Here is a 25,101-nt window from a genome sequence, read left to right as displayed (position 1 = left end):
TCAGGAGCTCCTCCAGCCTGTAGCACAAGGAGAAGCAAGCCCAGGGTGGCCAAACCAAAAATCTTGGCAAATGTCTTTGGGGGAAAACGCCCCTGCAGCCCCCAAAGAGAAAATATAATACACCTCTATATTGGACCAGTGTTTGCACATGAAACAGGCTCCGGGCTATACCCTGAGACACTGGTTTGGGATGTTGAGGGAAGCTTTGATTCCTGTGGTTGTGCCCTTCTCACCACAACCAAGACAACAAATACAAGAACACTGATGTATTTTGTGTGATGTGGGCACCTGAAAAACTGGTTTGAATTCTTTATTTCTTTTTTTTTTCCCCAGAAGCCACAAAAGATACAACTCTGAGTCACAGCCAACCTGAAAAACAACCTCACACTTCTGAACAAACTCTCCATGCCCCAAGATATCCTACTTCAAAACATTGTTTTCTAACCACTACTAATAGCCTACTTTGTAATCTACTTTATCTAAACATAATTTCCCATTAAGTGAAGTAATTCATTTTGCTTATAATCCTACTCCTGACAGCATTTTATTCAGAGCAGAAGAAAAGACACCGTCAGAAAACAACACCAACAAAACACACACAGTGAGGTCAGAGGAATGTCAAAGATTAAAAGAATTTGTGAGACCACGGGACACAGAAAGCTTAGAGATCAGCCCCCAGATGGTACAAACCACCTTTATAAACCAGGTGAGAAGTTGGACGTCTCTGGGATAAATCTGAATTCAACAGCAGCTATTGGTATCACACTTTATCCTTAGCCAAAAAAGCCACAAGGACTACAGTGCCTGGGCAGAGAAAAAAAAAATAACCCGTGAAACTGTTACATGACCTAGATTTCATTGAAGAACTGCAGAAGGAATATTTTTTCAGCATCTGCTGCCGTTTCTTTTCTTTTTGAAAAGTCAAATTAAAGGCTGAAGCCTGCTTGGCGCTAAGGCTGGTGTAGCCAGCCATGCATCATTTACACCAAAATCGTTCCAGGGCAGGCAGGGCAAAACACACGCCCTCGAAAGCACGTCCTCGCCCTACCCCTCTGGCTGTGTTTCGTTTTTCAGAAGAGAAAATTGGTTGAACCAAGAAGAAGGAAACATTTGCCCCATTTATACTATTTCAGGCTGAGTTTTGAGCCAGGCAGTTTGTTTTATGCAGGTGCAGCCCAGGGCAAGAGTCTGATTTAAGCGTGAGAGAGGGTCTCTGAGGGCACCTCTCTCCACGTGTTGGTGTTTCAGTTTGTGATGATTAACCACTCTACACCAATCTCAGCAACTGTTGACACAAAATAGGTGGAGATCAGGTCTGTGCAAGCCCAAAATACCAGAAAGGCAAACTATATGTAAACACACTTCAGATAGCTATGACAAGAATAGGCCAAAGCCTGACTTGCAAAGCAGTGACAAACCATTACTCTTCCCTTCTGTCTTTTTTTTTCATATATTGAGGGCGTATATAGTTTCAATTTTATTTTGTTATATATAAATCTCAGGTATCTCACACTAAAAAGAAACCAAACCCTGAGAACTCTATTTACAGAGACAGTGCCAAGCCCTCCCCTTGCTCGCAATGCAGCATTTCCACATTACAATAGTGTCCTGGATGGGCATTTTTTAAAGCCAAACCCTTCTTTTGAGATGGTGCACAGCTGAATCTCAGTATTTGTAAATAAAAACTAGCAAACAAAGAATTCTGGCCCCTCCCCTGATCATGCATGGCAAAGCTAGGGCAGGAGAGGAGAAAAGAGCAAGTACCAAACATTTGCATGGTTCTGTTTCATCTTATTTCCCTGACACATGACATCTCATTTGTTACAGAACACTAACACACCAACTAAAAAAAAAGTGTTTCAGGTACAAAAGCACCCCAGAAGAGGGAAAAGAGGAGGGTTTTTGGCTGTATATTAAATTCTCAAGCACCAAACACCTTCTGTTAGTCAATACTATTGGCAGGTAAATTCTGTTTCCACTGTATGATGCTCTGCAGTGGGAACCAACCTTTCTCCTTCTCAAAAAAGCATCTATGTGAATAAAATAACCAGTTTTGTTTTTTTCTCTCAGTGCTTAGGGTGCCAATAATTATTCTGTTAGCTCATGCAAAATGATTCAACATTTGCTTTTGAAATAAATGGTGTTTCCTTTGCTGGTTTCCCCACCCTGAATCCAGGGGCTGTCAGAAACATCTTTCCTTGGTGCTCCTGAATGGGGTGTCCCCTGTTTTGGGGCAGTTTGGAGTGTGTGGAGACTGACATGGCTAGACTGAGCAAGGAATCCAGGGTCTATTAGCTCTTCATCCTCTGCTCCACCTGAAGACGTGGAGGCCAAGGGGAGCATTTTTCCAAGAAAACTCTTTACTCACCTCTGAGCACCTGATCCCTTTGGAAAAGCACTCATATGTCATGCCAAAACTGTACCACTTACTCCTTATATCCACGTGCCAAAACCAAACCCAGCATGTGTAAACTGCCGTGCTGCATTTTTAAATGCCTTTACTGAACTACAAAAAAACCCCCAACAGCCTAAAATCCGGTGATCCAATGGTACCTGATGGCTCTACATTCACAGCTCTTCTCCCTGTAAGCTATTTGCTCAGCTTTTCTAATAATACCTTGACTGCCTGGCAGCTCTCCAGGGCTGTCTAAGGCAATATGCAAGCTAAACATTTTTTCATCTGATTTCAATATTTTCTTATGAGTAACTATACAGGATTTTACCTAGTGAGTATTCCTGATTGCTGTAATTTAAGAACAGAGAAATAGACTGCAGATGTAATATTATTATTACAATTGGCATTCAAGGTGAAAGGCATAACAATTAGCTAAGACTTAGTGAAAACATAAATGTAAAAATCTGCTTGAAAAATCCAGCACATGGTACATTTAGAACCGCTAATTTACTGCACACATTCTGAACTGCTCAAATGATACAACAATTTACCCAGCAAGATACTTTTTAAAATAGTGCTCTTGGTGTTCCGAGTGGGTTTTTTTGGAGGGGGATGATTCTCATGTTGAAAACACTTACTGTCCTATTTTACTCTGGAACATCAAACATCAAATATGTATTTGTTAAACCTGAAATACATTTTTTCTTATTCCTATTTTTTCATGCTTTCACATGTATTCCCATTAACAAAACAGTGTTTAAATAACATCTGTATACATATTCTTGAATCACACAGAGAAGAAAAGTAATTTGTCTCTACAATCTGATGGTTAAGTTCGTATTTCTGAAGTTGAGAGGATAATTTGTGAATGTTTTAACATTTACAAGTAAATAAGTACTTGTATTTACTATATCTGATTACTCAGAAAAGTATTTGTTATGTTCTTACACAGATTCAAATTGCATCTTGACCTTTTCTCATTTAATCTGTTTACTGCAACAAAAGCAGTAATAGATACATCTGAAAACAAGGAGATATTTTACTCGCCAAGGACTAAAGATCCCTGTGTGTGATGTGCTCTGCAAAGTGGCAAACTGAGTAGTTCCCTGTTTATTGTAGTCTGCAATTTGGTAGGCAGCAGGGGTGAAAATCCAACCCTGCATATAGGACCAGCACCTGCCTTTGCTATGCTCCCTCCCTGCTGGCCTCCTCCCCCACTTACACCCTAAAAATAGTGCTTAAGTGGGACTAAAGTGGTGCACTGGTCATGTGCTGGCCTTTTGCTCGGGGGGTGAATATCACCCTCAGCAAAGGAATTGAGCAAAGATGATGTTTATGCTACATGCCCAGCCTCATGAAGGAGCCTTTCCATCCCCTCCAAGGGGCTGACATGGGGCTTAACACATGGGAAACACCAGACAACATTATCACTTGGATTTGGGGGTGTTTGGGGTGTGCTTTAGATGCACCAAACCCCTGGCATGCTATGATATAAAAACTACAGCGAGAAAAGAGGGGCTTGGGACCGTTTCCCAAAAGGTGGAAAGTCATGCAGCTGTTCCTCCTTCCCCTGCACCTCTGTGGAGGAGTGGGAGGGGCTTTCTGCCTCTGCCCCATCTGCATCTGGTCCCATCTGCACCTCTCCATCTGCATTTCCCATCTGCCCCACCAGCACCTTCCCCCATGCCCTCCATCTGCATCTCCCAATCTGCATCCCCCCATCTGCTCCATCCGTAACCCCACCATCTGCAAGCCAGGACGAGCAGATGGACAGGACACCCTTCCCAGTGGTGCTCCCCACCCATCGCTGGGTTCTGGGGAGCACTTCCTGGGAGAATTGCAAAATCCTCCTGCCCCCACCACGCCACCCTGCCTGCCCGCGCCATGGCAAAGCACTTCCCTTCCTGCACCATGCAACTGCTGCAGCAAAGCTCTACCACTGTCCTCACCACGAGCAAAGAAATGGAGGCAGAAGGAAATTTCCTGCTGGAAGAGAGTTGTGAGGAGGCTAAGAGAGTAATAAAGTGTTTCTGTGTGTCTATGCCCTGAGCTGACTGTGCTATATACAGTAGGGTGGTCAGGTCTTCCTATCCCAAGCCCATCTCTGATTTTTCAAACTCATCTTTAGGCTGGTCTTGGAGCCCTTTTAAAATTTCTTCCTTACAAAGGTTGAGTAAAATTAACTTCATCTGCCCCCAAGAATGACATTAGCAAAACTTACATTATCTGATAATTTTTTCCAATGTGTTTGGTTGTGGTTCATTTTGGGTTTTTTGCAACCCTAGGAAATTACACATAAAATTGACATTTAAAGAAGCCATGGACATGAAATCAAGAACTCAAGAGTTAGGAAGCCATATTATTAAAGCTGTTTACACCCTAGTCTTTAATGTATTTCTATGCAAACAGTTCAGTTATGAGCTCGTGCTACCAGTTTTGATAGGGCTCAATGCCTCAACCACCCCAATGATGATCATATCTGTTATAAGAACAGGTCAGGGCATTATAACATAAAAAAATTTGATTTCTACGGGAAATAAACTTTGACAAAGTTGAACGAATAAGGCAGCAAAAAAAGCAAAACAGTCCTGGTTAATGCAGCCAAATGCTGCACTGGAGAAGAGGATTCAGCTCTGCTGCTTTCTTGGACTGCTCAACAGGTACTGAGAAAATCATTGAACCCAAATGTTTCTCCAGCAGTTGCTGACTTCTCATATCTCTCCTCCATACCCAACACTGCAGGTTGGCAATATAAGATGCCAAAGCACTCAAAACCAGGGAGTTTCCATGAAACATGAAGTTTCAATGATCATTGGACCTTAAATGTGAATAGCTTGCTGTCATTTTGAGTCACCTCACAGTCCCAGACCCACCCAGAACCTGTGACCATGCTGGACCTGAAACTCCTCGAGCCTCACTTCTTCCTCTGTGAACTGGGACAATGCTATTATTTCTCTTTTTAGGGGAACTGTAAAAATACCATGCAGAGCCACCACCTTGTATGCATATGTAAGCACGTGGAGGTCAGGGTATTACTTGGGTATTACAGCAGTAAGTGCCATAGGAAAGCCCAGCAGTAATTATTAATTCCATCTTCAAGCTCGGTTTGAATACAGCTCAACAAACGAAGCACGGAAGAATGAGGGCAAGATAAAATATTGACTAGCTGCTCCATCATTGTCTGGGCTGTGCCCTAGATAGCACAAGGGTGTTTTGAAAAAAGCAGAATGGAAACACCTAATAAAGGCTGGAGCTTTAAGGATTTGAATTTTCAAACTTAATTTTTTTTTTAAGATCATTTCGATGCAGTTGTACATAACTCTAAATAGAGAGACAGTCACATATAGGCATGCACATATAGAAAGGTTATATAGGCACAAATATACAAACATTTATCTGTGTGTACCAAGTCTTTTCTAAAACATAAATAAGCATCTGACACCTAGTGCAGTCTCTGATGAGAATTGCCCTCTCTTCCTTGTAGACTACTACTAGCAATTATTTACCATTCGTTCTTAATGGGAAGGGATTCAGGGGAGATGTGGTGAGCAAGAAAACCGTATAGATTGTTCAGTATAGCCTGGCTGGCTCTCAGCTGAGGCAAGAAGTGATTGGCTCACACCTCGTGGATATTTCAATCACAGTTTTTATCACCTGGGAAAAGCACCTTATTAACCTGTACTTGGTCAGGTCTCTACCTGACCATATAGGCTCTACGTCCATATAGGCTGTCAAGACCATACAAGTGCCCCTTCTAGTTCATGCTACCAGGCTTCGAACCCTAAACTACTGTGGGGTTAAACAACCAACACAACAGAGACTTGAATGGCATAGATTTATTTTTATTTTGCAACAGGGTAAAGGCTCCCTCTTCCCATAATAGAAACATCCAACTGAGGCAAAAAGATTCTCCTAAAAGGTAATGGTGGTGATTCGCAAGTAAAGCTGTCATGTGGCGGGGGGGAAAGTCCTCCATGTGGATTATTTCATTACTTTTAAAAAAAAAAAACAACTCAAGGAAAAGGGTCATGGTAAAGGGACTGTGGTATTTTTAAAGACATGTGCCCTACTGCGGATACATTTTCTGGCACGTCTCACATCATCACCCCATTCCTGTGACTCCTCCACCATCAGCAGGAGTTATATGCATCAGCCTGGGGAGCCCCAGCACCGGGCAGCCCATGTGTGAAAAGCACCATTTTTTTTTCGTTACGGCACAGAACTGAAGTATGCAACCAGCACATACTGTAAAGGCATTCAAGATATGACAGAAAAAAAATTGTTTGAATGCTTTCAATCTGCAGAAAACAAATGCTCTCTTCACTGATTGCTCTGTGGCAAACTTCTAATTCCAGCCAGAAAATCCAGCATTCCCAGTCTGGGCTAACGACCATGCTACCAGACATGAGTTTATGTTTTTCATGCACATTTCATGTATTCCCACACGCTGTGTTGCTGCCAATAATTTATGACTGATCTGCACCCAGCCTGCCCTTCAGCATTTTATTTAATCTCTGCAACAGTGATTTACAATGACTCATCATTAATACAAAAATGTACATGTGTGTTAACAAGTTTGGAAGAATCTAAGAAGGAAAGCAAAAATTTTTTTGCGAGTTGTGGCTGAATGACTTATGAGCCTGCTGAAGAAAGGCAAAACTAACCAGAAATGATATGTTAGTTTTTCCCTGCAGCAAATTATTTAGGCAAGAAGAGTTTCTTCTGAACATTGCCTTGGAAGAAAAGAGACTCAACAAAGGCCTGGAGAGGGTTGCCCCATACCCTCCAGGATTTTGGAGGGGGTGAGTACCTCATTGGTCATGGGTATTTCTCATGCAACCTGTGCTTTCAGCAACAGCTTCACAGCCTCCTTGTTCCTTAGCATTCATTACAAAGAGCAGGGACTGAATTGCCATATTTTGGCATCTTTGCCCACCACCTGTGATTTAAGAAACCCTGACTGCCTCTACAGTGTTGAATCCTTGTTCCGCTGGGGAGAGAAGGGGAATTGTCTCAATAATTTATGCAATTGTAACACTACAGCAGAATTACTGAACTAGCTCAAGCAGAGGAAGCCTGCCCTACATCCACAAGAATTCAGTTATAATGTATTTGACCTCCTTTTTTTTTTTTTTTTAACTAGCACATGAGGAACTTATAAGAACACACCTGACAGAAAGCCAAAGCAAAAACTCCTCATATTTGAGGTGAGATGGGTACTAAAAAACACCCTGGAAAGTCACTCGGCAGAAATTCAAACAGCTTTAGTTCAAGGCATCCCACGTTCATCATCTTGAAAAATTTCTTTGATGGACCATCCTAAACTGACACACTTTGCACACACACGCTCCCAGACCCCGCAGAAGCAGCACACCCTTAACTCCACCCCATCGTTAAATAAGACCCTGAGGAATATACACAACTTCTCAGTGGGCCAAAGTGCCCATCGTTAAACTGAAGGACAACCATATAAATTAGGGTAATGCCCAGACGAAGGTTGGAGGATGTAAAGCTGAAGCAAACACTAATTTTTTCTGGCCAAGCCAAAATGCTGTAGGTTACGCTACCTTATAACACATAAATTTTATGTTTAGTGCCTTTTATTCCTCCTTTTTAAAGTGTCTGGGAAGCATACTTCATATCCACTAAGTATTTGGTATTTTCCTTTATTCAGCATCTTAAAGGGCTTCAAAAAATTGATCTCCCAGGGCTGCTGTGGGGTCACAGAAATTGATAACCCTTACAAGCTATGCTTATGTGAGCCCGCCTGCGTCTCCCAGATAGTGCACTTTGTAAATTAATCCTCCAAAGGCAAATATATTGTAAGTAGCTTGTTATCTCCAAAGTACTAAATTGAAGAATACATGGGATTATATTGACAGAAATTACATTTTCTGTAATGGGGTTTAATATATCTGAAATCTCTCCCATAGGCTCCTACTCTCTCTAAGAGAGGAGGGTTTGTTAATGTAGGTGCAATGGACATCAAGACCAAATTTATTCACTAAAATGGATTAGGCCATGTAATCAGAGCTTCAGTAATATTAATCTCTGACACTTATTGAATGGAAAAAAAACCCCAACTTTTGTCTGCAAACTGGGATTCCTCCCTCCCTTTTCCCCAGCAGGCTTGCTGTTTGCCTTGGCCATTTTCTGGGTATTACTTCAAAGAGGATAAGGTTTCCCATCATAAACACTAATCTAAAAATATTAGGACAATTAATTAGATACACTTAGTTTTACAAGGTATTAGATTGCAATACACTTCAAATATGACACTTGTTCTGGGATAGTGGGAGGAACCTACATTTTGATGCAGTATCAAAGGGTGATAAATCAAACTTTTTTTAAAAAAGGTTTGCTGTTGTATGACACTTAAATCACAAGTAATTTTCACTGGTTGCCTTCACCACACCCTGGACACTTAGTGACCCAAAATCCACTGCAGAAACAGCATAAATCCTGATTTCCTTCAAACAAATCTCTACTGTAACAGATCAGGGGCTCCACCAACCCTTAGCTAAAACAAATAAATGAAATTGCTCCACACTGTACTTCAGCAGCAAAGAACCAGATTGTCCTCAAAGTTTACTCACGCTTTCAAAAACAGATCTTTAAAGCAAACTCATAAACAGACACGAGGATGTCAGTCAAAAAAAACCCCTCCAACAACAACAATAAAAAAGCATGACAGCCCCCCCAAATAACAACACACTTGGCAGAAATGGGACCAACTGCCCCTTTTCTTTCACTCAACATCTAAACCTCTTCCAAGACCAATGTTCTGCAAACAGATGTGCCTTCCTACTGAAGAACACACATCCTCAGCCAGAAGGAGGACTGGCACCCAAATGGCAGTCTGAAATCCCAATCACTGAAAATTTGAAATCTGAAACACTGAAATCTGCCCAAGCAATGGGAAAATAAAAATACAGTAGGCAAACCTCCTAGTTCCTATACCTGAAAGCACTCACTTGGCTATATCCCTTTTGCATCAATAAACTGCTGGGGAGGGGAACAACAAGGGCAAGGTGTGTCCCCAAAACCACAAAGCCAGAGGGTGCCAGGGGCCATACAGAAACACTAAGTAAAATTACTTACCAATTGTTCACTTGAAGTATAGTGAGCCCTGTGTCTTGTGCCAACTGCTTTTTCTGTTCTTCTGAAGGGTAAGGGTGCTATAAGACACCAAAATAAATATATACATTTAAAACAATGCGCTTTTTTTTGCCTACTTTTTATTTTAAATTAAAAAAAAATGCAAAAAAATAAAACCAAAACAAAATAGAAGCATGACATCTATTACTGAAAGGTGAAAATGCTGAGGTGTGTCACTCTTTTATAATTATTAATGGGCTAGTACATCACTTAATTAATGGCAGTAAAAGACAAGCCAATTATAAAGATTAGTGAAGTGGAGAAATAACTGCTTAGGATACTGACAGTACCTTGATACTTGAGAAGGATATTTGTTGCATTAGCTGCAAGTTTTTTGTACTTGTCTCAAATGACTGAATAGAGTCAAATCATCTTTTTTGTTGTTTTTTTTCTGTATTTCACAGAACAATAAAGAATGTGATAAAGCACTTCTCTGTAAAACTAAAATACACTGATGTTTTCTGAGATAGTGAAGGCAAAATTTGCCAGTGCCCCCAAATAATTTGCAAATAAGATCAGCATCCTGAACATAAACAAACGCCCGGGTTTTGAACACAGGCCAACAGAAGGTCAACAATCAGCACATTTTTGCCTGACATTAGCATAGCTGTGCTGCACTAATCCTAAGAGACAGAAAATAAATACTGCTTTAATTGAAGATAATGTTAAAATTAAATCATAAATTAAGTTTCTTGTGAGAACTTGATTTGCTTTCTCAGAAAATTCGCTTCTGCATGAATACAGATTGCTTAATAAATCAACAGCAAAAACCACAGCCAAGTTTGAAATGTAGAAATATCATTTCTGTCCTTTCCCTCTATGTAAAAATATCACTGTCCCAAAAGGAAGTGGCCATATATTGCAAATGTAACAATTTCAAGGAAAAGTCCTGTTTTGAGCATCTGGTTCAGCTCCTAACCTGGATGCCCACACATTAGATTTAGACATGGTTTGCTGCAAGGTGCTTAATAGCATTTCAATAAAGATAATTTGATATAACTGCTTAGACCCATCTCAACACCATTTAGCAATTGATTGTCACAAAGTATTTGCTGTTACACAATCATCCCCTTTTTTTCCCCAAAAACATTCCCGTATTCTGTGGATGTATTCTTCAGTGTAATATTACATGAGATGTAAACTGAAACCTTGTAAAGCATAAGAATTTAAAACCTCATAAAATTTCACAATCTTATTGGTATCGTAACTATTTAGCAGATTTTATATATTCTTGTAAACAGCACAGTCTGACATCTCATGGTAATGTTACGTGCCTATATCACCTCATGTTACCAAACAGGAATTTTTGTTTTAACTCCAGCAACTTCCCCTAACTCAATATGCCCATTTCAAAGGCCACCACTGTGGCCATCAGCTCCATAAGAGAAGTTTTAATTTTTTGTCACCCAAAAACACTGGGGAATTTTCAATTCTTTTTAAAATACTGTTTTCTTGACAGGAAGCCCACAAGTAACCTGCACACCCGTAAACCACCCCCTTTATTTTCCACGTGTACATGAAAAAATTTCAGAATTACAAAGTGGAAAATAGAGGGAAGGGGATTTTACTTCTTTTTTCATGGGTAATTTGTATTTTACACATGCAAAAACATGGCATGCATTTTATTGTTTGCTTCCTACACACATTCACCCACAACAAACAGGCAAACTTGACTTATGCCCATCTATCTGAATACAACACTTTGCTTCCCTTCAAAAGGAAAAAAAAACCCAAACCCTACGGAGATGATTTGTAACATTTTCATCTTCACAGCTTACTTCCCATTTCATTACTTTGCTATCAAGTGAGGACAGAATTATTCTTTTTTTTTTCTTATTTTGCTTTGCCACCTTACATGTGATCTAATTTTAAGTAATTGAACAAACTGTGTCTAATTTCATGCAGCAAGCAATAATTACTAGACAGCCTCTAGCTATTGGAATTGAGAAGTCTGTCTCCATTAAGCAATTTTCAATTGTTCTGGACTTTTTTCCAAATAGACAAGACTGGATAAAATTAGCCATCAGAATAATACAGTCACTGTAAAAATAATTGCTTTAAAAGTCCCAACCCCCCAAATTCCTCAAACTGCGGTATGTTTAAGCACATCTGATTTTTTTTTTCTTCATATCCTAGTACAGCATAAACTTTTAATTTCATGATAAATCTGTAATTGCCATAATCACATGACAGCCTGGGATTTCACATAGCTAATCCCTCTCAGCTGAAGGCTCACAATGCAGCAGGCTTTTTAACTATCATTCGGTGTGGTTTAAAGTAATCTTAAACACTAGGCATCCTTATTATATAAGCTTTCTGTGGATCGTACGAGTTGTTCCTTTGTAGGCTAAAAATAAAATAAATAAAATAATAAAAATGACTTGACAAAGAATCAGCGTGCCACAGGCTAGGTTGCTATAAAAACATTCAAAATCTTGTTGCATTCCCACCCACAGGGCTCAGAAGGCCTGTGCTACAGGCAAAGGCAGACATCACATTTCAACAGAGAGAAAGGGGGAAACCCTGAGAACTGCCATTTTATGAAGAAATAGGAAATTCAATCGAAACTGTTGCTGTTGGCCCTTATTCTGCCTGTGCAAGAGCGACAAGTGCCTTCCGAAAGCTTTCTAATAGTTGTTTAAAGGGATAAAGACACATGCACATAGATATGGGTATACATATTTGTGTGTATATAGGCATATTATATTTTCATGAGTATGTATATTTTCATGAGTATATATATATTATATTTTCATGAGTATGTATACAAATATATATATATATATATATATATATATATTAGTCAAATGGTTTTGTATATATATATTTGTCAAATGGTTTTGTTTAACATAGTCCTGTGAGGAGCAAAAAGTTAGATTTGATCCTTATGGGTCCCTTCCAACTCGAGATATTTCATGATTCTATGAAATATATAAATATATATATGGAAGCATGTCTAAAAACACCACACTGACTCCAGTTGCCAAGTCCACCTATCGCTCTGGATCACTTTGGGATATCAAAGCAAACTGTTCAATAAACAGTGACTTGAGACCTTTACTTTGTTGTGTACATTAGCTCCTACCATTATCTCTTAAAAGCTTAATTATTTGCAAACAATTGATCAAGATGGGAATTGGAGAAAAGAGACGCCGGACCACCGGGGAGAGCTGCAATGCATTAGGAGAGCAAATAGAATTACCTTTAGGTCTTATAATCAGAATTAACGATTGGGACCTTATGCAGGGCAGCACGAGAAGCTGTAACGCTCATGTTGGAGTGTTTTCCATTTGATCTGCATTAACACCTCAAGTGAAAGCCATAAAACAGTGATTACAGATGGGAAGGCTGACCCTCCTTCCCAGAACCAGCCCAGCTTGTGTATACTGGAAGACTGCAGACGGGCTTTCTTGCCAAGGCCAGAGGAAAAGGGCAAATCCAAGGGGAAAAACAAGCAGGAAGCCATCAGGTTGAAAAAGAAAAATTAAAAAAAAAAAAAAAGGGCATAAGGCTGACAACAGATAAGGGCTCTGAATTTGGCTCTGATATTTTCTGATCAAGCCTGCTGCTGCTACAGCACTACAGAGTAGCATCCACCGAACGATATGAGACCTTGTGCTTTTTCCCTTCCATAAATCTAGCGCTGAAATGCGGATTGTTTGGCACCATTAATGTGTTTTTGAGGCTCTGTGGTATTACTTTTAATAACGACTTAGTACAGAAAGTGATTGCTTAATAACACCATCAAAGTCTGCATGCAAATGAAAATTATCCCTGGGGGATTTGCCCAGGGTAATATGAACAGTTAAGGAACATTTGAAAAGGTAAAAATAACTATGCAAAATATGAGTCAGAGCAGTCGTTTTAGCAGTAACAAAGAAATCAAAGTGACAGAGGGAAAAATGTAAGTTTCCATCATATTTTCTAGTCACTGTTTTATGAATGGTATTTAGCAAGCAATAGTCTTAATAAAAGCCCCTTTTCGAATGTAGCTGAGAGCATTTTTAGCAAAAAAAACAAACCAATAAGACTTTTTTTTTTTTTAATCACCTTTGACTACAGACGGTGAGTAAAGTCTCCAGTAGATATGGATGGAAAGCAGCCAAGTTTGTCTCTTAATGCTACACCTTGTCCAAATGTACTCCTTTCCTCAAATTTTCCACCCCAGGCGGCAAATGCTGGATGCCAGGACAGTGACAGACTTTATCTTATCTGTAACCTGGTATCAGAAACACTCCCTCCCTCTCTGCCATAGCAGTGCATCCAAATCGTGGCAGAAAAATAGGAAAACAATCCTGCCCAGAGTTCGCCGCTGAGATAACGGAAGGCAAAACCACCCCTTCTCACTGCCCCCAGGTTACTAATTCCTCATGGCACCAAACCGGCTCAACACCAAGGCTGACAGCCAGCCCTACTCCAGCACCGAGGCAGGAGCAATCCCCAAGCAAAAGGTTTCATGCTACGTTAGAAGGAGGCTGTGGCAACTGTCCAGCATCACCCTTATCGTGGCAGCGCCGTCGCTTGGCTGACCGCACCGGCGGAGCCATCTCGGAAGTCCTTTTATCCCCTTCCTCCAACCCTCTGCCTCCTCCAGAGTTCAGTGTAATGCACCAAAGTGAGATGACCTTGAGCTAAACTCCGGTAGGTGATGGAGAGAAAATGCCCCCCTAAACTGTATGCCCTCAGGAGCATTTATTAACTGTTTTCTTATGTCAAAATAGAAAATAAAAACAAACAAACAAACAACACCATAATTTCCTAGTTTCCAAAGAGAAATCCAGCCTAACTCAGTATCCAGAATAAAGCCCAAGGTTCAGCCCTCCAGTGACAAACTGCACATTGATTTTGTGCTGAACTCTAAATTCTTGCTTTACTCAAACTTGTCGAGGGTCAGCTAAGGTGGCAGCGCAGCCGTTTGGGTCTCTCCCCTTCCCCTACCTTCTCCTGGTCTGCATTTGAACTGTTTACATTAGTGATCAAGTTGATCTACGAGAAATTACAATTTTTTTAAATATCCATAATGCTTTCCTATTGTCTCTCAGCTTTATGAATTAGTTTTACTGTTGCAGTGAATGCTTTTTTGTCTCCTGACTGCACATTATCAAAGGGACACTTTGTGCCTGCCATTTGCATTACAAAAGCAGTGCATGGTGTAGTCTAAGAACAGAGCTTGAATTTATAGCAGTTGAGTCCTAGATCCTCACACATTCTGGCCTCCTAAAGAATAACAGAGGTTCCTGCACTTGCAAAGTAGCCAAAAAATGGTTGGATCGCTATCCATAAAGTCATAAGACTGCAACCTCCTTTCTTCAACGGCCACCGGCGTGTTGAGAGGGAGTGATAAAGAGAACGTGTGGAGTCCCCTTGCCTATTTTGCAAGCTGCCTGAATCAGTTTATAGACTATCCCTGTGACCTGCTTTATATTCAGGCAAGGCTGTAAAAATTTGCCAAGTTGAGGTGACCTGCTAGGGAGGGGGGAGAAGAAAAAAAATTCAACTCGGAAGCTGCAAACTCGATCCTGTTTATCCCAAGGGACTGGCTTGCACATTGGAGGAAATACTAAACACTGAGAAGGAAGTTGTTTTATTAGAAATGCATCTCTGGGGCTGGGAGGGGGGGTGTGGAGAAAAAGCCTGTGCAAAGTTTGCACAGTCTTTTCCTTGGCTGAGAGCAGTGAGTCAGCCTGATAATGCTGTTGAAGTGTGAGCTGGCTTTGGCATTTCAAACTCCTCGTTGCTTTTTCAGCGCAGCAAGAAAACACAGTCCATATGACACGGTCATGCTGCAGACAAAGCCAGCCTTTTCCTCTTTCAAAAGAAAATATTTCCTCAACTTATTGTAATAGTTTAATATCCCCGCGGTAAGGTTTTTTTCATAACATTACTGTTAATAAATCCTGGTGCTGCCAGAGTTATTGAACTGCAAACTGTGAAGGCAAAATCAACAGATGAGCTCGGTCTTTTAAAGTCAAAAATGCATCAAAATATGCAATCTGACTGGATGTGCTGCACTGCTATGACTTGCCTTTATCACTGCGGTGAGGCCACACTCCACCTCTTGACTTCTGCATCAGCCCCTTCCTATGACATGGGGCTCTGAGACACTGCCTTACAAAAGGGTTTGCAAACTGCTTTGGCAACCCTGCCAAAAAATGAGAGGTGAGGAAAGGAGGCAGAATCTGACTCTTCTAAGGCAAACACAGGGTGTAAAAGACAGAGCCAATACCCCAGAAGTTTTAACATTTGAACGTGTGTTCACAGCACAACCTGATTAAACAGGGGCTGGGGTGGTTTTGTAGGCTCGGGGGTGGAGGAGAGGTTTTCTTTGTGGGGGTTTACGAGGAGGGAGAAGAGGCACTGGCAACAGCAACTCTTTTTAATGAAGGAGTTATGCTGGGGGGAAAAAAAAAGCTTCTCTTTTTTCCCATTTGCCCTTTTGTAAATAATTTTCTTGCAAGAGTTGTCTGTGAACAAGTTTTGGCACTCACTAACATAAATATCCTTTCCAAGGCTGATGGAGAGACATGGTATGGCTTGGGATGCGCTGCCAATACTTCTCTGGTGGCCCCATCAAATTACTCATAATGTGAGCACTCATTAAGGAAAAAAAGTTCAGATCATCCCTTGCACAGGATATTACAGAAGTCAGAAAATGGAAAAACCTTTTAACTCATCTAATCCATCTCCTGGCTGCTACAATATTATTCCTTCCATACCATATATTATTACCCACTGCCTTTTCCAGTTGAGCTTTAGCTAGTCCAAGCAATGGTGCTTCCGCTATTTCCTTTTGGAGACACTCTGATAGACCTCAGTGTTTGGAGCTTACTCTGGCTCCCACTGGTTTTCAGTTCAAGCTGAGTCTATGCAGACACTCCCACGCCATACCTGGGTAATTGAGTGGAGCTTTTCCCATGTTAAACATTCCTTTAATGCCTGTATGTATGTGCACACAGGAACACAGAGCTTGCACATACACATTAACTTATCTTAATACACTTAAGAAGGGATTTTTTGCTCCAGGATCAAGACTATTTGTGCTAATGTGACATGGGTAACGTGCTTTCCCATCCTCTGCCCCAGTAATTATTACTATTCATTATTGTTTTTCTATCACAGCCTAAAACTAACCAAGGACAAGGTAACGAAAAGAAAAATTTCATCCAAAAGATCAACACAACTCTCTTCAGTGCAGCACACAGCCAAAAGCCGTGAAATGCTACATACATCCAAGTGACACCAAAGGAACTGAGGAAATGCATCATCTGACTTCCAACCGCCTTAGAGCTTAAATTCACATCCTTGAAACCCAGCTTTTCAGTTAAGCCAACATCTTTATCAGGCAGCTGCGGAAAGGCAGGAAGGCAAACCCCAGCCTTCTCTAGGTGAGCAGCTTTTGGGAAGGAAGAAAAAAATATCACCAGCACACCAAAGGAAATCCCGACTACCTGATAACTCTGTAAAAGCACTGCTGTTGTTTTTAGAGCCAGCCTAAGACAGATTAGCTCAGGTAAATATCTCCTAACCAGAAGCCTTTTCTCAGCAATAAGTCACTGTCCTTATCTACCTCAAATGACTTTCTAAACAGGTGGGCTCGGAAATAACTCTACAATCTCTGGAAAAGCCAGCACCAGCAGTTGTAATCCCATAGAGTTAAGCCTAAAGCCTTTATTTGTGCTTTTTGCTCTCTTTCCCAGGCTGCCTTCGGTACATCAGGAGCTCCCTCTGCAAGTGAGGGATAAAAATGCTCCCCTATGCCTCCATCCCCTACCTTACACACCTGTGTGATCAGGCTGATGGAGGGTTACTGTATTCAGCCAGGTCCCTAATATGAACCACAGTCTTTTGCATGGAGCAGGAGCTTTAGGCGGATTTCCCAAAGTGGTAGCGCCCTTAGAAGCAGCCACCAAGCAATTTGGGAAGCCTTCTGCCAGGAGCTTGGCCACCTTTTTTCATGGAGGACCAAGCAGTCATGCAAAGAGAGTTCAAGGCAACCAACACACTGAGGCGCCCATCTCCAGCACCAAGATGAGGGAAGTTACATTCTATTCTGTGTTTTCTATTTGAAAGAAAAAAAAAAAAAGAAAACAAGAAAACTACCACTGAGGAAGGAAATGAAAAGATAAAGCTGCTATTTTGCAATGCTGCTTTGTTGGCATGGAAAGTCCTTGAACAGATGCCCCATCCACCATTAAATATTCACAACATATCCTTGTAAAAGAATAAAGCCCACTCAACTTATAAGCAAAACCACGTGTTCCTCATAAAAAAAAAAAAGGAAGAAAAAAAAAAGATGCATTTAAAGATCTGTGAAGGAAAGAAAAAGGAAATGAGGGGGGAAAAAGAAAAAAAAAAAAAAAGAAGCCAGGAAAACACCGCTGTTCTCCGAAGAAGCAGAGACTCTTGGAAGTAGCACACATTCTCCGGCGTTAATTTTCCCACTTAAATTACAGTGATGCTGTAGCCTCATCTCATTAGAGATCATTGTCCCCAGTAGACAGTTGTGTTTATGGGGGATTCTTGCTGTTCCACACCTGCTGCTCAGGTTGCTACGTGATAAAGCCTGCATACAAACAGCAGTCTTGAGGTTGCTGGACTGCAACTGATGAGCCCAGGCTAATTCAGGGGTGATTATGTAGTTTACTGGACCACTAAACCTCTTTAAGCTTGTAATTACTGCCTATTTGAGTAAAGAACATTCAAAAGCAATTCACTGCATCATGCCTGCCACAGCTGGAAGCAGGCTGCCAGCAGTCTGCGGGGACATTAAAATCTACAGGGACTGGGATTCGAGAACAGCTCATAGGCACCGACGGCGGCGCAGCCAAGTGCGTTCACATTCCAGCTCACCTTTTTTGACCAGGCGTGCTATTAAAGGTGCAGTGAAAACTATAGAAAAGCCATAAAGATGACAAATAACGGGACGTAATTGAAAGAACTGCATTTTAATGACTCTCCCCCTCTTCCCTCTCCCCTTACATGGGCTAAAAAAAATTAAGCCTTTTTGTCGTGACGAGGGAAAGGAAAGAAAAGGCCTTTTGCAAAAGGGGAAATGCACTGCATACATGTGTTTCTGTTTTGACGTTGGGGGTTTTCCTCATGTTTCAAAGATTTAGAAAGAGTAAGTCCTTTTACCTATTTGGCAGAAATGATAATGCAGAGGCATCTTAATCCCTGAATCTTCATTAAATCCTCCTCACTGAGACTTCATGAAACCCTTTAAGGGTATCTCCAGCCCTGGAACACATACAAACCCACTCTTGCCACTGCATCACTTGCAAGCACTGGGAAATGCCCCCAGTCACCACTCTGCAAAAGAACTCCACCCTGCCCAGCACCACAAGAGTCAGACACAGGTCCTTACTATCAAGATGAGGTTTGGGTTTTTTTTTAATAATAAATAGAGATCTCTCTGATTCTATTTTCTTTTTGAGTTCTGACCCACTCTAGTCCTCCTTTTTAAGTCTGCCCCTGCAGCTCTCCCTGGGCAGGAAGCTATTAAAAAAGGCGCCTTAGTTTTTCACATAATTAGACGTTTTGGGAAGGGAGTCGGGGGGAAGAAGAGCAGATCAAATGGGACCTATGACACAGGCAGAAAGGTTGGTAATAGGGATTTTTACAAGCGAGTAAACAAAGGTCCAGAGAGGATTGCTCCAGCAGAGCCAGAGAACAGCACTGGTGAAATGAAGGGATGTTGCCAATATCAGCACTGAGTCCCAACACAGTGTTGGTATCACTGGGAGCTCCAACAAGGTGTCAGTGCCTGTCCATGGGGCTCCAGTTGAAGAGCCAGGTCCTGAGAGCCCTCTCATCCTCCAGCCACTCCACAACACTATCTCCCTGCTATTAGACTGTGTGAGGTCCACAGCAATGGCCTAACGAGCCGCCTGATTAACTAACTGCATGAAATGGGCTTTAAAGCCTCGCAGGACATTTGGAGATGCAGAATTCATCAGTGTCATTTCCCTGCCCTGCTAATAACTGCCACAGCTGCCTGGGAGAATGGGGTGTGGGAAAAGGCAAAAATAAACAAGGAAAATAAAATAAACCATTGCTATCAATACAATTAACCCTGGACTGAAGTAAATTTAAGAGATGGGGCCTCTTTCTCTCCTCATCTAATAAATTGCCTTGTTTTAAAAAACACGGACATGCCATCTGTAGTATTAATCTCACTATAAATCTAGAAAGGGAAAGGGGAAAAAAAAATCCACGCATGCATGAGCATGCCACTGTGAACAAACATCAGCTTTTAAAGGAGAATGTAAAAGCATTCAGGAAGTTTATTCTTAAAAAGCATGTAAATTCCCAGTCACAACAATCCTCCAACTAACCCCATCCAAGCTCCAAAGAGCCACAGGCTTGTGTGTTATCCAGCCATCACTCTTATTAATATTCATTAGGCAGGTCTACTTGCATTTTCATAAGCTGCAAAGGTGGCAAAAGAAACAATCAGAATTCTTTAACACACAGGCATTATCAATTCAACATCTGCCAAAGAAGAGTGCATACAGATCTGAGGTTGAAATTCAAATGCAATTTACCTGGCCTAGAGCTGGGCTTCACTTTCCAACACGCAGCCAGCTGTTTCAGGCAGTCTCCTTTTATCCATCCCACCTTTTACATCTCCTTAAGTTCACTCTCCATTATTTTTACCTTTAAAATGAGAGCTCCTCACAAATTCCCTCCTTCATTCCTTAGGTCTAATGAGTTCCCTTCTGCTAAAATAACCCAAGTTCAGCGTGATCATATATACGAATAACACAGCCAAGTTTTAACTCAGTAAACTTGACTAAGCAATTCTGCTTTCTGGCTAGAGAATTCATTTATCTACACCTGTTTAGTATGTGAAATCCCTTTGACTGGCTTCAGGGTGTGGGCCTATACAGAAATCCACTTTCTGACCAGACTGGGCTTAAAATTTAACTCTTGAGAGATGAATTGAGAAGTCTCCAAAAGAAAACGAGTGCTCTAATTAATTATGTACCCTACTTACCAAAGAAACACATCTGATAATGCTAAACAATTTCAGAATAAACCAAACATATGTTCCCAGGACAATATTTATGTATGCAAGGATGTGCAACAAAAAAGTGTGATTTAGATCTCCTAAGAGCTGGGAAAAAGCACATCACAATTCTCTGCCAGATCTCCAGATTCAACCATAAATTAACATGTATATGCCCACAAGTTGTCTATGTATTCATTCCTGTCCTTATAAAAACATCATTAAAAAGGCTTGGACCAGGATGTGATTCTTGCCTCTTCTCCACCAATTTCACTTGGCTTTCAAAAGCCTCTAAAGACCTAACTCTATTTTCTCTCACATAGGGTTGGAGGAACCAAATGTTGCATTTCAGTGGGAATATTCATGGAGTGAAGGACTTCCTGGGGACCTGGTCTTGGCTGCCACTGGGGGAACAAGCCCTGAAATGGCAAACCTGTCCTCACCTGGGTAACTTTAGATATGGAAATCAGCTGCAGCAAACATGGCCAAAGCCTGAGTTGCCTGAAGGATATATTCCAAAAACCCAAACAGAGTCAGCTACAAGCAGCCAGTGCCCACTCCGTCCCCAGCCTGAGCATCCTCTTCATCCTCTGTTGCCTGGTCTCCTTTGTGATCTGAACACATCATGCACCACACACATGCAGTTGCCTCCACCATAAAAGAGACAAACCACATATTTGGAAGCAAAAGCATTGAGATGGCGTGTCACTTTCAGCACATTTATGATGTGATTCCCATTAACAATTTGCAAGAATAATAACAAGATATAATCAATTAATCTTTTCAATACCAAGCTCAAAAATCCCCCTCTGCTTTCCCCTCCTTTCTGAACAAAACTCATTTCTTTTAGAAAGACCTAAATGAAAGCATTTAAAGACCAAAAAAATGTCACCACTAACAAGTTACAAAGTAAGAAAGAGCAACCAGGCACATTTGATCTTGTTCTATACACAAGCCTTTCTAAGATGACTGCTCCAATTAAAAAAAAAAAGTTGAATTTATCATTTTGATTATAAGAAATTATGAACTTGACTATTATATGCATATATTTTGTTTAATGGCTTCGTTTATTTTAATAACAAAGAGAAACTAGATCTTTACAGATGAAAGCTTTATTTCATGGCTTCAGTGCAACTGGGATTTTTAAAATCTGTGATGTTAACCAAAATGTGATAATGGATGTTCTCAAGGGCCCTATTTTGTAGCATTTTACACAGAGTCAAACTGTACGCGAGACATTACAAACATGATGTTTAGCCTTATTTTAAGAAAGTAGAACTGACTCCAGTGTCAGAGGCCCCTGTAATTGTTTTCCATCTGCTTCTCACGCCTCTGAACAGTTACTTGTGCAGAGAAGTCTGGCTGTAGAAATGCTGTGACAAAGGCATTAGCTCACCAAAGACTTGTTATGAAATTATATTGAAAGGCACCATTTGTGGGATTTCGGCTGGGAGGGGACAGGAGTGATTGCAATGTAACTACTTTATCTACAGCAGGCTGCCTCAAAAGGTCTGTTGACATGCAGAAGAAGAGAGACACAAAAAACACACTAAAAAAAAAAGAAGCCAATTCTGCTACCGTTTTTATGTCATTTAATTCCTAAGACTGAGATAATCAGAAACACCTCATCAAACTTGATCATGCTCTCAATCCTTCTGAAGAACTTCTCATCTATCCCACTTCCTTTTATTTTCACGTTAGTAGATTGAAAACAGTCTCTCCAGACAACGGCGGCACTCATGCGTGTGCAGCATTAAGGATGCTCCTCTTTAATACCTTTTATACACACACATAAATCTTCATCCGCACAGAGGTGTGCGGACACCTATGGGGATTGATGTAGTCTTGCAAACCATGCCCTCCACACCCAAAACCAGGGACGCAACCACCGTTTTTTTGGGAAGGCAGCCCAAGATGGCAGCTCATGATTAATGGCTGTATCATCCCTGGCTCGGTGGCAGCGAGGCCCCGGGTCTAATCTGCCAAACATCCCCTTCGTCTGTGGCCGATCAGCAGATGTAAGCACATAGGCCCTGTCAGCTTGACATATCATTCCTACGACAATGTCAACGAGTATTAATGTTCAATTATCTGTCCTAGAAATAACCCTCGCCTTTACGCATTGTGTAACTGGGCGCGTGGCACTGCGGTAAATCCGAACGACAAGGGCAGAGATGCCCGCGCTCACCCGCTCGCTGTGAGTTGGCTTCCCAACATCGGCATGACATTGCCTCGCGGTAGCGCGCGGACGCCTTCCCCCTCCTTCCTCTCCCTGGTTGCGGTTTGTTGGAGTTTTTTTGTTGTTTTTTTTTTTATGGAAGGCATGTAGCAAAGACCCCCAAAGACCTTCCTCCTTGTCTTCGCATGTTGTATGTTGACCATCAGCACGCCAAGATACGTTTGGAAAAGGCATCTTTTGATTTCACACCCATGCAGAACCACGAGGAGTTTGCTTGTTTGCTTTCACAGAGGGCCAGAAGCTGCCCATCACCTGGCAGCCTCTCTTTATGTCCCCTGCTTGGGTATACATATGTATCATTTACCATCAAGCACAAATGTCAACAGTGTCTTCTTCCAGAGCTGCATCAAGATCAATTCAACTGCAGGGCTGGAACAATTTGACCAAATAAAACATTACAGATTCCCTTTGTTAAAGCACTTTAAAATAAGGCCCCCATAGGAGAGATGATCTGAAGAACAAACTCGAGTTCATTCCTGGCATCTTTTTTTTTTTTTTTTTTTTTTTTTTACGACTGTTCAAATATTAAAATTATCGATCAGGCTAAATTCAAATAGGACTCCTAGAGCAAAAAACTTACCAAGTTTTTTTATTTTCTTAAATCAGCATTACAGCCAAATTCGTTCAAATAGTCTGTCACAGAGTTTGCATAATTTCTTTTTTTGTTGTTGTTACTATGGCACAGCTTCCTTGAACTAACATTCAAAGGTTATCGGCTCTAAGTTATGCTTGCTAAGTCTTCTTATACAACTCACAATCAGAGGGAGGGAGTGGGAGGAAGCAGTGTGATAACCAGTGCCAGCTTTGAGATAAAGTCCTCCACCTAATCTCTGTTTATTTAGACAACCATCTAACCGCAGCACCGGGTGTAAAAACAAACCAGGTATATGGTTAAGGGAATTTCTCCTTTCTTATCATGACTGCATTATATTTTTGGGCAAAGGGAAGCAGAGCTTTTTTCTTTTTTAAAGGTAACTTTGAAAATTTAAATAAGCCCAAAGTCTGAGGGTTTCATGTTTGGATTCTCTTGGCTGGGTGGGCTTTTTTGCTTTGTTTTCTAGGGAGGGGAGATGACGGTAACAAAGCACATTCCATTCCATGCTTTTGTATTTCTTGAGGTTTTGGAGAAAAAGGTTTTGCCATATCACATTTACAAAATTAAGATCCTGCTTTGAATCATTTCCCACCAGAGGCGATTTGGGATATTTAGAATAAATACAAATATCATGGAGCAAACTGAGTAGTGTTTTAAATGTATTTCACCCTAAGGAGCTGACAGAGGGTTGGGTGCCCAGCACACCTCCACAGCACCAGGGCTGAAGCTGCTTTTCCAGGGCTGAAGCTGCTTTTCCAAGCCAGGTGCCAAAATAGAAAAGCTCTTGCAGGTCAGGCCACGAGAAGCAGCATCGTAAGGTATTTGGCTGAAAGATAACTGAGCCTCCCTCCAGCTTCAGCAACAATATTAAATAGTGGTAGGGACCTTACATGTCAGCTGATGGTTCTATTTCTCCTGCCATATGAGCCCAAAGTTGCGTCCAACATATTCAAACTCATATTTCCCCTCTTTTTCCCCCCTTTGATAATTCACCTCACCATTTACTCAATCATTTTAGGTAGGGGGAAGTGATGAATATTGCTGAGTGCCAGTTTTTTCGGTGCAAGATGAATAACTCCAAGGAGCAACTTACACCGAGTCCCAGGCTCCTGTCAGCCCTATAATTGATGATGTTTTCACTGTAAGGGGTGGGGACTGGGACACATTAAGGCTCAATAGGGGAAGTAAATGGAGTGAATTGACTCAGCAACTCTGCCTTTTACCACAGCTTCTAATAAGGATAAACTGATTACTGCCAAATGTACTTTAACATCACAGGGAAGGGGGTGGTGGTGAAATAAATCGATCTCCTCAAAGGAAATAAATGCCATACCAGAAGTTTTTTTAAAAGTGAACTTTTACATTCAGAAGAGTAGAAGCACGTTTCAGCATTATGCTGCTGCTTCTTTCCAAGTTGCTATTTTCCACTAAACCAAAAATGAATTTGCAGCCTTAAAATGCGCCCTAAAGATGAACGCAGCAAAACGATCTCTATAAAGCCAACTTATCATTTTTGTAATCTCACTCTCAAATGACTCCAATAACAAAGAGGTGCATGGCAATGCTCACAGTGTATTTCAAATGCTGACTTTATGTCAGCATCTTTTTACAGCGATCCAGAGACCGGATGCTGCGCTTCTGCGCCAGTCGGTGGGGAAGGCAAGCAGGCGGCAGCCCAAGTTGCCAGGGGTGACTATGGAGCTGAC

At 41.2% G+C, this 25,101-nt stretch overlaps 1 protein-coding gene across 1 annotated transcript in view; it reads right to left on the bottom strand.

Annotated features, from left to right (window-relative positions):
- Positions 1 to 25,101, bottom strand: part of LOC108499181 (homeobox protein Meis1-like) — a 67,613-nt gene that overhangs the window by 14,007 nt on the left and 28,505 nt on the right. The window contains exon 6 of the mRNA XM_017818765.1: positions 9,497 to 9,573. Coding sequence (XP_017674254.1) covers positions 9,497 to 9,573 — 77 coding nt within the window. The remainder of the gene's footprint in view (positions 1 to 9,496; positions 9,574 to 25,101) is intronic.

This window comes from Lepidothrix coronata, unplaced genomic scaffold (genome assembly GCF_001604755.1).
Source record: "Lepidothrix coronata isolate B3197 unplaced genomic scaffold, Lepidothrix_coronata-1.0 Scaffold71, whole genome shotgun sequence".
In the NCBI taxonomy this organism is placed as follows: Eukaryota; Metazoa; Chordata; class Aves; order Passeriformes; family Pipridae; genus Lepidothrix; species Lepidothrix coronata.
This window is presented reverse-complemented; position numbering and strand designations above follow the sequence as displayed.